At 42.7% G+C, this 13,311-nt stretch overlaps 1 protein-coding gene across 1 annotated transcript in view; it reads left to right on the top strand.

Annotated features, from left to right (window-relative positions):
• STAB2 (stabilin 2) overlaps positions 1-13,311 on the top strand; it is a 79,936-nt gene that overhangs the window by 50,338 nt on the left and 16,287 nt on the right. The window contains exons 39-51 of the mRNA XM_058022797.1: positions 416-492; positions 2,543-2,668; positions 3,973-4,046; positions 5,328-5,399; positions 7,370-7,489; positions 7,888-7,935; positions 9,637-9,720; positions 9,807-9,953; positions 10,760-10,885; positions 11,195-11,254; positions 11,639-11,815; positions 11,897-11,986; positions 13,130-13,276. Of these exons, the coding sequence (XP_057878780.1) occupies positions 416-492; positions 2,543-2,668; positions 3,973-4,046; positions 5,328-5,399; positions 7,370-7,489; positions 7,888-7,935; positions 9,637-9,720; positions 9,807-9,953; positions 10,760-10,885; positions 11,195-11,254; positions 11,639-11,815; positions 11,897-11,986; positions 13,130-13,276 (1,348 nt within the window). The remainder of the gene's footprint in view (positions 1-415; positions 493-2,542; positions 2,669-3,972; positions 4,047-5,327; positions 5,400-7,369; positions 7,490-7,887; positions 7,936-9,636; positions 9,721-9,806; positions 9,954-10,759; positions 10,886-11,194; positions 11,255-11,638; positions 11,816-11,896; positions 11,987-13,129; positions 13,277-13,311) is intronic.

Raw genomic sequence — 13,311 nt, 5'->3', positions numbered from 1 at the left:
ACATACGCCTGTAGGTCTGAGGAGATGTGCAGGCATGGCAGGAGTAGGGGGCAATGATGAATTGTGCTGGCTATTTCCCCACATAAATTGGGTGCACACAGAAAAATTGTGCACAGATTTTTGTACAAATACAAATTCTCTAGTTCTGCACAAAAAAAAAAAAAGGATATTCAGACACCAAAGCATGGAATTCTAATACCTAAAATAATACATCCAAAACACATTTGAAAAGCTTGGTGCAGCTAGGTCCATATTTATGGTTTTTAGCTACCTCTGACTGTATGGGTAAATGCCTTATTATTTCTATGCAACATTACCTTCAGAAGCACCCACAAAAACAAGGGCTGTACAAAAGACCTGCCCATTTTTTTTTTCCTCTCTGTTAAATGATGCCTCTCTCCTTTTATTTCTTTAGCTGCCTCCTCCTATCAAATGGCACTGCCTATTGCAAGTGTGCAGCTGGCTTTGAGGGGAACGGGACATTCTGCACAGGCAAGTGAACTTTGTTTCTTCCCTTTGAAAAATTTAAAAAAAAAATTAGAAAAAGAAACCAAAGAATGCTTGAAGCACTCTCTGGTCACAGTAGAGCTGGTGAGAGATGAGCAGTTCCCTATGCACCAGTTAAAAAACAGGAATTGTTGCCAGTTCCCTCCAAACAAACAGCAGCCCAACAGGTGCAGATTCACAGCAAACAAAGGGCTCCAAACCTCCAAGTTGTGAGGCATTGTGCTCAGGGAGAGCAGAGAAAAGGGAACATGCTGTGCACAGCCCCAGCCCCATTGTTTGCAGAGTAATGAAACCTGGTTTGTGACTTTTACTCCCTTTCCCAACAAAGCCCAGCAAAGAGAGGCCAATTCAGGGCACAATAACACTTCCAGCTATTGGAAGCTGTGTAGCTCAACCATTTCCTCAGCTTTCTGAACTTGCTCAGATTTCTGGTGTGGCAAAATCCCTTTCTTTAGACTAGAGAGATTTAAGAGACCCTCAGAAAGGGATAATAGCACTTTATGCTAGATGTTCCCTCAAAAATCTGGGTTATCCAAAACAGACTGCTCCCAGCTACAATAATCATAATTAATTATAATTTTTCTTAATTCTTAACTGACTAAAGTACTAATGTTTTTCAGACAGAAGCCTATTTTTCTACTTATTCACAATGGCTGGCAGTGTCCTAATCCCAGATTTTGCCACTCTTACTCTGCCTGCTTTAATTTTCTCTTCTGGCACAAAACAGACAAATCCATTTTAATCTGCTGGGGGGGTAATTCCCCACGTGCAGGAAGAGCTGGGTGACACAGGTCACCCATAGTGACTCAAGTAGCAGAAAAACATGAACTCCCTGGCCTGAAATTGATGGAAGAGCCATTTAGGGTCATTTGAAGCAAAACATAAGGCAATTTTCAGGCTGATTTGAGTCACACTGAGGATCAGACAAAGACTCCCTTCTTGCTCTCAAGTTGTGAGCATCCAGCTCATCCAGAGCTGGAGGAACAGTATGAGAATCCATCTGAATAAGAACCCACACTTGCTGTCACAGCAGAGCTAGGTGGTATTTTACTCTAGGCCTCCTGCAAGAGAAGTTATGTGATCTGTGTGCAGAAAATTTCAAGCTCAGGGAACACTTAAATGGCTATTTAAACTAGAGAAATGGCTATTTAAACTAGAGATGAACATGGATCTTTTTTTTTTTTTTTTTTTGGTGTTTTGTTGAAAACTGGCAGAATTGGAAGATGGAAAGTTATTGAAAGTCAGTCCTGGATGAATCCTAACATCCCAGACCATTTCAGCTTTCCCTTTGGAAATGATAATAGGCATTAAATAACTGGCACTAATGAAATCTGTGGCCTCCTAATTCAGAAAGATTCATTCAAAAAATGTTAGTAAATCTGTGGGGGTCATCAGTTTTTCTCAATCTGGATTGAAGGCACTTGAGACAGTAATTTGTGTTTGGACTCAAGTGTTTATTATTTCTTATCAGTAAAACAGTCTCACTACTGTGAGTTCTGCAACTTTTCATTAGAAGGCACAAAATGGCCAAAAATCTCTTGTTACAAGGTCTTTTAAGACTAAACTATCCAATTCAGAACTGACAACTAGATTATTTTCCCTTTTAACCCAATAACTGATCCCACAGAGCTGCAATGCAGACTTTTCTGCCCAGTTACAAAATGCCACCCAAAGCCATGGAGAAGAAGGAAGAAGAAGCATGAAGAAGAATCCCAGGGCAACACCCTGTGCCCTCCATCTTGCTTCCATCCACAAGATACTGAAAATCCCAAAACCTAAATTTCTCACCAAGTGATGCACCTACACTGCTCTCTATAATCTATTTCACACTTCTGTGGATTCCAGTCTACCTTGAAGTCTGGGAAACTTTCTCCATGAATGAGGGTCAAAGTCAGGGCACCCTAGAGCAGACAGAGAAATATTCCCTGTGCCCTGGTTTCCACATAAATCCCTTTAAAAATGAAGACAGATAATCAAGAGAAGCAACAAGCCATTCCAGCACATTGGTCTAATCTCTGCTGTTGTCCCTGTTCAGCTATTGATGCTTGTGGGAGCAACAACGGGGGCTGCTCCTCCAAGGCAGAGTGCAGGAGAACAACCCCGGGGAGCAGAGCCTGTGTCTGCAGCGCCGGCCACACCGGGGATGGCATTGTCTGCCTCGGTAAGCACAGCCCTGCCCTGCCTCTGCATCTCACTGCAAAGTCACAGTGTTATGAATGAGAACCTCGACTAGGCCAATATTAAAGCAGCAACCAATTTATTCATTAATATGGTAAAGCATGAGCAATACAGCTCTGGGTACAGTGGGGGAAGTTTTCCCTGCAGCTGCACACCGATAGTTGAGGGTTGCAGGTATTTACAGGGGTACTCATAAGCTTTCTCAGCAGTTTCTAGTCCCAATTTTTATGTTACAATTCTATACACTATTGTGATTTAGTTTTTCGCAGGATGTATCACAGAAAGGAGTAGCCCAGATGGTGGTGGTCCGAAGAAGAAAGATGAATCCCATCTGGTGAAGTCCAGCTCTCCAGATGTGGGTCCACCTTTTAATTACAAGGACTATGAATCTCATAACAGTGATGTTCAGCTTCCCCTGGTCCAACTATAAATCCTTGATTTGATGTTCATCTTCCTTTCTCAAGCTGCTTTTCTCTGTTTTATTAAGGCATGAGATAAGCATGTTTCCTTTATATATATTCCAAAGCTATAGTTTCAAGGATACAAGCAATATTCTAAAATTATACAAAAGGTTATTATTGCAGAACTCTTTAAGGCTTAACTACAAGCAAAGAGCAACAGCCTTAAAGCTTTAATTTCAACACTCCTAAATCAACTAAGGTTAATTGCAAACAAAAGATAGGTTCAAAGGTCTTCTTCCATGCTTTACTTTCCTCAGTTATTATTAGAATTTGCAACTGTCCCATGGTCAGTTTCCACACATATCACAATCACAAATACACACATTGCACCTGTATGTACCTGCCACGAAACACAGCTTTGTATTTCACAACAGGAGAGAAGTTTCCTCTAGGGGGATGTTCCTCCTCCCACTCGGAGCCACAAGTGCAGCTTGCTGACACTACATCCCCCTTTCCTGCCACAGGACTGGTACTACTTGGCACACCATGCACCTGCAGCAGTGTACTGAGGCACAAAAAATTATCAAACAACATCTGTCTCTAGCAAGATAACCCCATCTCCAGCAGCTTGATACACACACACTCCTCTGACCATCACAAAGAGACGTTTAGATATCTCACCTCCCCAGGTTTGGCTTCAGAAATGCTGCTGGCAGAGCTTTAGCCTCCACCAAGACAACTGAAGAACTAGACCAAGACCTAGACTAAGTAACTGAAGGAATAAATTTTGTCATAAATCTGCATTCCTAGTATGCTTTCCTTTAAATTTACTCTCCTTGGGTTTTCAGAATTACTCTCTTTATTACACTGTTTCTGTTTTATAAAGAAATCAACCCTTGCCTGGTGAACAATGGTGGATGTGATAGAAATGCAGAATGCACCCAGACTGGACCCAATCAAGTGAGTACTTTGTTAGTGGAGAAAAATAGGCCTAGTCAAGTGTGTCAACTTTGTTTTTAAGTAGAAAACTGAATTTCATAACAATTGTGAAAAGTGTATGCTTCCCTCAAAAAGGCATTTGAGGGGGAGTGCAGATAAACATGAAAAAATCTATTTCAGTGAAAGAAATCCAAAACTGAAGAGGAAAGCAGTGTTTTGCTATTTCAAGTGGTTGTTTTTCTCCTTTGGGAGGTTTTGATGTGAAAAGCTGTAAGTTTGAAAGTATTGCTAGAAGATGTTTCTTTTATTGTTAGAAACTGTCCATGGAAAAAATTCCAATTTGGACTAGCCCTTCTCCCTACACTGTTCAAGTGTATCCACAAGGAAACAAAATGGCCCAAACCATAGCTCTTGCATGAGGTTTACAACATTCTGGAGCTCAATCACTCTTCTGCTGATCTCTAGAAGTAGTAGCCACAGCCTGTTTATTTATTCTTCCTTACCTTGAGAACATAATTAACATCACAGCAATAACCTCCACTACAAAACCCCAGCACTGCAAAGGCAAAAATTACAGGATAGAAATGCATCTACTTTCTCTATGGCTGTCATTCATCGAGGAAATACATAAACACTACAATTAGACTCCCTCCCAGTTTTATTTCTGCTGCAGAAAACTCACTGAATTTTCAAATTCCTACATATTAAATGTACATTCTAATTTCAGAACAATTATGAATGAATTGGAGAATAAAATTCATTTCTTTGCAACTATTTTTCATCTTTGTGATAACTGCAAATGTAACATATAGTAACCAGGAGAAAGTGTCAGCTACATTTCCACTGTATGGGAAGTTGCCAGTAACACACAATTCCAGGTGTGTTTTGAAGCTACTTTTCATCACTTAAAAAAAAACCCACAGGGGAAGGAAGGGGATGAGAGGGGAATACCAGCCTATGCAAAAAACATGAGGTAAATAAATTAAGGGTTTAGCCTGTTTTGTCAGCAAGACAATAAGATATAGATGTCAGAGGGGTCATTCCAAATGAACAGGACAGCAGAGAGGACAAACAAAAAAAGGCAGATAGAGTCTAATGAAAAATATTACTTCCCAATCTCAGTCTGTGGTTACTCATACTGGCCATTAAACTGTTCTGGGAGACACTTAGCTTAATAAATTCCGCATCATATCACAATGAAACTATCTGGAAAAAACAGAAACTGTATATTTGTGTGCTGAAAAAAAAAAAAAAACTTAAGCATTTTTCAATCAATGCTTGCTTTCTGATTTTGCTTTGTAGGCAGTATGCAATTGCCTGAAGGGATATTCTGGAGATGGCAAAACCTGCACCTATATCAGTCTGTGTTCACAAGTGAGTATCCATTTAAGGAGACAATTTCAGGTCTCATTATAATCATTATAATTACACTTTGGGTGTTGTATGCATTCTAAACTAAGTTAGGTGTGCTAAGAATCTATTTATATTAGCTTGGCTAATCTTTGAGTATTCTTGGTTCAGTATATGCTTTAGTGCTGTCACTATAGGAGAAACTAAAGATGCAGGAAGGGCTTTTTCTCAACTGCAGCCTGGACATAAACATAAGTGAGGGCCTGGACTATCTATTATTTTTATTACTTTTTAATGGCCTATAATTGAGTCTTAGGTACCTCAGTTCAAATCCAAAGCAGAGAAACAGACCTTGGTCTGTAGTGCCAAAACCTAAGTCAGCAAATTATTTGTCATTGAGAATTCCTACAAAAATCCAACAAAACCATTTCCTTCCACAACCCCCAACCCTGGACAAGCCATGGCACCACCCATTCTGTGCCTCACTTGTCACTGCAGGCTGAAAATCAGCCACATTTGTTCAGCACAAGCCACATATTGGCAGTCAGTGTGGGTCTCTGCACCAGCTGTAGCCTCTTGGCAAGCTGCAGCAGGGACAGATCCACTCCTCTGTGTGCATTAATCCTCTCTGCTCCGAGCACAGCAACAACAATTCTCACCCTGCCAGCCTGGCCTCTCAGCTGGCTTTCTGTGACCTTGGAAGGTTGCAGAGATGAAAGAGCAAGGGCAAAACCACAGCCTGGAGGAAGGGGAGTTTAAAGCTATGAGCCATTGCTCCCTATGATTTTGATTTCTCTTGCTTTTTTCCTGTGTTGTGTTCCAGCAGCTTTGATTCCACTGGACTAATTATGCCAGGCTAACTATGAGTTAAAAATAAAGATCATCTTGAGGAGCATCAATGGCATACCAGAGGCTAACCTGGCTTCACAATGACCAAACCTCTGTGCAAAAAAGCTTCACAGGTAGCCAAGGATCTGCCTAAACCAAGCCAAACCCACAGCAAATCCGCCCAAACCCATTCCTTACAGCCAGGTGTCTCTGACCTGTCAGGCCTCACTGGCAGCTCCCAAAAGAGATTCTGCTCCCTCTCATGGCCCATGAGAAAGGATCCCGGAGAGGATCAGCAACAGAAAGGACACCATGAAACAAGTACACAAAGAAAAAAAAACAAGAAAGCTTTTCAATTTCCCCCAATTTGATCTCAAACTCAGGATACAAATTTATTTGCAAGCTGAGGTGGTAACAGGAAAACATCTACTTGTGACTGAGCAGAGCTCTGAGCCCCAACATGTTGCTCCTGGGTGAGGAATATCTTGGTTTAGTACAGAGCTCTCTGGAGGCAGATGCATCCTCTGCTCCAAGCCCATGCTGGACTCAGGTTCAGACAGGAGATGTTTTAGAAACAAGAACAAGGCAAGTCCCTTGTACAGCTGATCTGGGCCATCAGACAGTTCTGTGCTATGCCCCTCCATAAATTCAGGCTCCTGGCACCATCCCAGTGATTTACAGCATGTAAATAGTTCCCCTTAAAAGTAATATAAAATATTATTATACATTTATTTTCATATATTTATATATTTTATATTTATTTAATATAGTTTATATTTCTTTATATATGTATATATTTATATATATAAATAATTTTTAAAAATCAGCACTGCATTGGCAGAGAAGCTAAAACTCATCCCTAAGGTACAGAGTGTGACTTGCTTGCAAATATTTTGCTTCCTCACGGCATCATGAACTAAACACATTAAGGAGGAAATCAAAACTAAATCCTCTGCATAAAAGGAGACATTTTTTATAAATCTCAAATGGTTTTTAATGTTTCGGAGAAAATATACCACATCAGATGTTCCAGCAAGATGTGGTTTCAGAAAGATCTTATGATTAAACATTTCTAAATTATATAAATGGGGGAGAAGGGTGAATTGCAACTGTTTTACATACCTGGCAATGAAGGAATGATATATTTTAAACTTTGCCCTTACAAGAATAATGGAGGCTGCAGTGAATTTGCCATCTGTAATGACACTGAGCTGACAGACAGGACCTGCACCTGCAAACCCAACTACATTGGGGATGGATTTAAGTGCCAAGGCAACATCTTCCAGGTAAAGTGCTTCACGTGTTTACTGTCCCCTGTTTTCCTTCCCATAGTTACTCAATACAATGGTTGAAACACATCACTTTTTTCCTTAGACAAAGCTGTACCCCAGAATTTGAAGTTGTCCCAATCCAAGGAACCAGGAATAGGAGTAGGATGCTGCAAGATAACTTTAACTGCCAAATCAAACAAAAACCCTAATGGACCATCATTATGGAGTTTTAGGTTTCAAAGAAGCCTCCTGTTGGCAGAGTAAGATAAGAACAGGACAGAAGCAATACAGATACGCAGCACTTAGGGAACTTTAGGTTTGGAGTTTCTTGTTTGAGTGCTGCATTTGTTTGCACTCCACAGACGTTGCCTCACATTTGCAGCATTGTTACAGAGCCTTGTTCTTAATTGCAGGAACTTCTCAGGAACTCCAACACATCTAGGTTTTATTTTCACTTAGAGGTAAGCAAAGGTTGAGTGGTTGGGGTTGGTTGGGTTTTCATGGGGGGTTCTTGTCCCTTTTTTTTCTCCAAGAGTGTAAAGCAGAGAGAAGCAGACAAGAATCTGGTGTGCAACAACTTCCTTCAATGTAATTGGGACTGGATTTGGATTGTCAGTCACTAATACTTGAGATGCTCCTATGTAAGCTGTTAAGTGTCACTAAAACAGTATTAATGACCTATTAATGATCAAGAGCAAAGTGCCAGAGAAAGGTAAGGCCTCCAGATGTTATCAGAGACCCCCAGCCAGGTAATAATTAGCATTGACACCATAATTGCAGAAGGCTGATCAATTGCTTTGTTATTCTACCTTATACTACACTTATTTAAGAAGCTCATCACCCTTACAGACAATCCTATACAGACAGATCCAATTGGTGAAGCAATCCAAACACCATCACCAGAGGCCAATTAAGAAATCATCCTTTGGTAAACAAATATCCATTACACATTCCACATATGCACAACAACAGGTGCAGCAAGTGAAGATAAGAATTGTTTCCCATTCTTTTCTCTGATCTTCTCTCAGCCTTCCCCAGGAAAAGGCCTGGCAAAGTCATGCCTGCTGCTCTCTGTGGAGAGAGCTGTGGCTACATCCAGACTGGGCAGAAAACTGAAGCTTTCACCCATTCACAGTCTGAGATCTGCCTGCACATCTCTTGTGAATTCTGAAGGAAGGATATAACCCTCATTTACTGCTGTCATCTTATTGCAGGGGTTCCACACGGTGGTCTCCTTATCACAAAAGTTCCATACCTTCTTGGTGTTCCTTGTGGGCATCTCCTCAGAGCACTGACTCTCTCTTCTTCATAAAGCAGCCACTAACTCCCATTCCCTTCTCACCCAGCAACCCCACTCTTTTATAGCATCTTCTTCTCACTGCTCACAGCTGTGGCCTGTTAAAGTCAGGCCTGTTCCTAATCATTGATAATTGGCCCAGCTGCAACTCCTTGGGGGTAAGATTACTTTCTACAGTATCTTTATTTTCTTATATTCTATCCCCCTATAATTTACTACCCCTTCTGCATCTCCAAAAGGCAACAATTTCAGCTGCCTCCCTGAAACATCACAGGGTGCTCTGTCTCTTGCATAACAGCCAGCATGAAGACAGCTCTCACTGATTTTTGAAAACTGGTGATAGCAATTCTCTGTTTAATCTCTGCCTCAGGGCACCACAGACCTGTATATTGGCCTGCTAACTAAAGACCTATAATCCAATTTCAGTTTTGCTACCATGGTGGACAGGTGGCTTCCTCTTGCTTTAAGAGAGCTCTCAATCAGGGGTACAAGCATCATAAAGTCACCCCAGGGCAGCTTATCAGTGGTCACTGGAAAGTTCCTGCAATAGCCCAGGTCCACTTGTACTCCTAGGAGTAATTAATTTTATCTCCTCTGTAAAAACAAACAAGAAATGAGGGAATTAAAACATGGCTATAAGACAAAAATGTTCTATATAATACCTGTGAGCAAAGGTGACAGACAAGGCTAAGAGTCAAAACCCACACCAGGAATTTCTCTCAGCCTTGTGTTGCAGGGAAGGGAATTCAACATGAGGCAGCAATGGAGCTGCAGGCACCACCTTGCCCTGCACAGGGCAGTCCCTGTCACCGTGTGGCATCACATGCATTAACTCATTGCTGCCTTTTCCCCTTCCGTTTGGCAGGCCTTGTCCATCAGAGATATCTCAGGCCCCGGCCCTTTCACCCTGTTTGTCCCTCACACAGACGCACTGAACAGCGACCCACGGGTGAGTCAAAGGGCTCAGCACAAATGAGCTTTTCTCCTCAGATGCCTTGCCCAGCTGCTCCTCAGCCCCTCCGTTGCCCACTGCAGGTCAAGGACTGGACTGCCAAAGGAGTGCTGGCTCAGGTGCTCCGGTACCACATGGTGGCTTGTGCCAGCCTGCTGTACAAGGACCTGACAGCCGTCACCAACATCACCTCCCTCCAGGGTGACCTCATACACATCAGCTACTCACAGGTAACCAAACACAGAGAGACAGGGAACACAACAGCAAAACAGCCCACTCTCATTCACCGTTTTAAAAATTTCCATGGTTCCTGTGGAATTTTTCTTCACTTGGGGTCACCAAATGTGGTTGTGTTTGCACAGGTCTCAGGACAAGCGAAGAGACGAGAATCTTGACTCCATGTTTCAGAAGTCTGATTTATTATTTTATGATATATATTATATTAAAAGAAAATGATATATTAAAACTATACTAAAAAAATAAAGGATTTCATCAGAGGGCTAGCAAGAAATGGAAAGGAATGCATAACAAGAGCTTGTGACTCTCAGCGAGTCCGAGCCAGCTGACTGTGATTGGCCATTAATTAGAAACAACCAACATGGACCAATCACAGATGCACCTGTTCCATTCCACAGCAGCAGATAATTGTTTTTCTTTTCCTCTGAGGCTTCTCAGCTTCTCAGAAGAAAAATCCTGGCAAAGGGATTTTCCAGAAAATATCATGGCAACAGTTCCCTTTCCTCCTCTGATGCACAAAACAAATAAATTACTTTCAGCTAAGATTGCCTGTTCAGCTGAAGAGTTCAGCACTTGTTTTGTATTCCAAGAGTTCTACAACCCTTGCTTTGACACAAGCAATTTTATCCTCAGATTCTGGCTTTATGAGCATGAGGAGAGTTTGAGAAAACAAACAAAGCTGAAAGTACTGTTTGCTGCAAAGAAAAGATGGTCTGGGCTCATGATATCAAAGCAATTCAGCATCAGCCTCACTTTCCCACAAGGTTTCACAAAAAAAATGTTTTTGTTGCCTTTTCAGAACTCACTGGTTTTGAACAACAAAGCTGAAATTGTATTCAGTGACACTGTTGGCATAAATGGTGTGATCCATGTCATAAACCAAATCCTGGTCCCTTCACAGATGCAGGATTTCCCCATCAAGAAGGTATGTGCAGCTTATCACCATTGCCAGCCCAGGGGGTTTCCACAGTTACCATCAGATATATAAATCATATAAGACAACAAAAAGTGACTCTAAAAAGACCTTTTACAAACAAATGAACATTATTTTTCAAGTTTACCGGAATTACAGATAAAGTAAGGACAGTATAAGAGGATTTCTGCAGAGAGGTTTTACAGCAACTTTGATTTTATAACAAAAAGTGACTTACAGGAAAAGCAAGCTCTTTTATGCTGTTTTAATACCCAAATAATGTATTTCTTAGGTAAATTACTAACTTTTCTTTCTTTGTAGGAAAGTCTTAAAATGGTTGCAGCCAAGCATGGGTACATTCTGTTCAGCACTTTGCTAGAGGTAAGGACACAAGAGACAAAGGGAGCCATTGGGGAAAAGTTGTAAATTTTTTTTTAAGACAAACACACACAGAGAACATGTCATCACTGGCAGGATTTTGTTCAGGAGAGCCAAAGAGCTCACCAGATAGAACACAAGAACCCTGCTCAGCACCAGTCACACTCCCTCAGAGCTTGGGATGTCAAACAGACCCACAGCCACCTTTCCCTTCCCCACTCAGCTCTGTCCTACTGTATCTCAAGTTCGACTCAACATCTGCTTTTTAAAGTCAAGGAATTTGGTGACCAGGCAGCCCACCCCAGTTCCACCTGACATTCACCCTCATGCTCAGTGCCACTTTGGACAGAGCATTAATCTTCCACCCCAATTGTTGCTGTGTTGCAGAAGAACAACCTGCTGGGGCTGATCAACGACCCCATTCACAAACCAGTCACGCTCTTCTGGCCCACTGACACAGCCATCCGTGGGCTGCCCCAGGAGCAGCAGGACTTCCTCTTCAAGAGGTCCAACACCAACAAGCTGGTGCAGTACCTCAAATTCCACATTATCCGCGATGCTGCGGTAAGCCCTTGTGTTTTGGGAGTGTTTCCACAAGCAAAACACTCAATCCCAGATGTGTGCAGCTCCCCTTTTCTTTCCCAGGTGTTGGCCTACCAGCTCCCCAGCTCCAGCCCACTGAAGACCCTGCAGGGCTCCAACCTCACTGTGAGCTGCGGGGATAACGGGGAGATCGTAAGTGTTCGCTCTGCTGGCGTGTTTATTCCTCACTCTTGCTGCAGGATCAGCTCCTGCAGCCCAAACTCAGCCCCCAGGGAGAGTCAGAGGCACCAAAACTCCCTTGGTCATCACCCCTACATGCCAAGAGCCACAGCAACAAATTCAGCAAACTGCATGGTTTGCAGGACTTTTTGGAGCTGCCATTGGCTCTGCTGTAAGATGCTATTTGTTCAAAACAGCTCTCAGTCACCTTGAAACTGAAATACCAGTACACTTTAACTTCTGCAATAGTAGTTTTCTTATTGCAAAACCACCAAGAGCAGTCTGGATTTGAACCCCATGAATGCAGCATCTGCATGCAAGCACTTCCAAGCTGAGTTTGCAGGCACACACATAGCCTGATAAATCAGAACAATGTCCCATTTTTCTTTGCAAACTACAAGCATCTAAGTCTAAATACACATAAGATAAACCTGTGAACATGGGGCTGGCATATTGTCTCCTCTTCAGAAAAGAAAGATATCAAAAAATCATAGAATGATTGGGGTTGGAAGGAACCCTGAAGATCATCTTGTTCCACCCCCCCCTGTTATGAACAGTGACACCTTACACTAGACCAGGTTGCTCAGAGTCTCATTCAATCTGGCCACGAACACTTCCAGGGATGGGACATCCACAACTCTCTGGGCAACTTCTTCCAGTGCCTCACCAACCTCACAGTAAAGAATTTCTTCCCAAAATCCAGTCTAAACTCACCTTTTTTCAGTTTAAAGCCACTATCCCTTGTCTTATCATTACACGCCCTCACTAAAAATCCTTCTCCAATTCTCACTTATCTCCACTTAGGGACTGGAAGGGTCTCCCAGCTGAACAGACCAAACTGTCTCAGCCCATCCTCATAGAGAGGTGCTCCAGCCCCCTGAGTATCTCCATGACCCTCCTCTGGACTTGCTCCAACAGGCCCACATCCTTCCTGTGTTGGGAACTCCAAAATCTGCCCATAGGAAGAGAGTCCCCAACACCGGGTTTGAGCCCCTACGGCCATCAGTTTTACTGACAGGATACTTTGACATTCCACTTGCCCCAAGAGCAAGGTGTGGGAGAGCAGAACCTCAGGGAGGAGGAGCAGCTCATGACCTGCCCTGTCCCCTCTCCCAGGGCTCCCTGTTCCTGAACGACGGGCAGTGCAAGGTGGTGCAGCGGCAGCTGGAGTTCGACGGCGGCGTCGCCTACGGGATCAACTGCCTGCTAGCAGAGCCCAGCCTGGGTGGCCGCTGCGACAGCTTCCTCACCGTGGACATCATGGTCAGTGCCCCACGGGGTCCCCCAGCCTGGCAGAG

This window comes from Melospiza georgiana, chromosome 4, assembly GCF_028018845.1.
Source record: "Melospiza georgiana isolate bMelGeo1 chromosome 4, bMelGeo1.pri, whole genome shotgun sequence".
NCBI classification, from domain to species: domain Eukaryota; kingdom Metazoa; phylum Chordata; class Aves; order Passeriformes; family Passerellidae; genus Melospiza; species Melospiza georgiana.
Note: the sequence above shows the minus strand (reverse complement) of the source record. Positions and strands in the feature narration are given on the sequence as shown.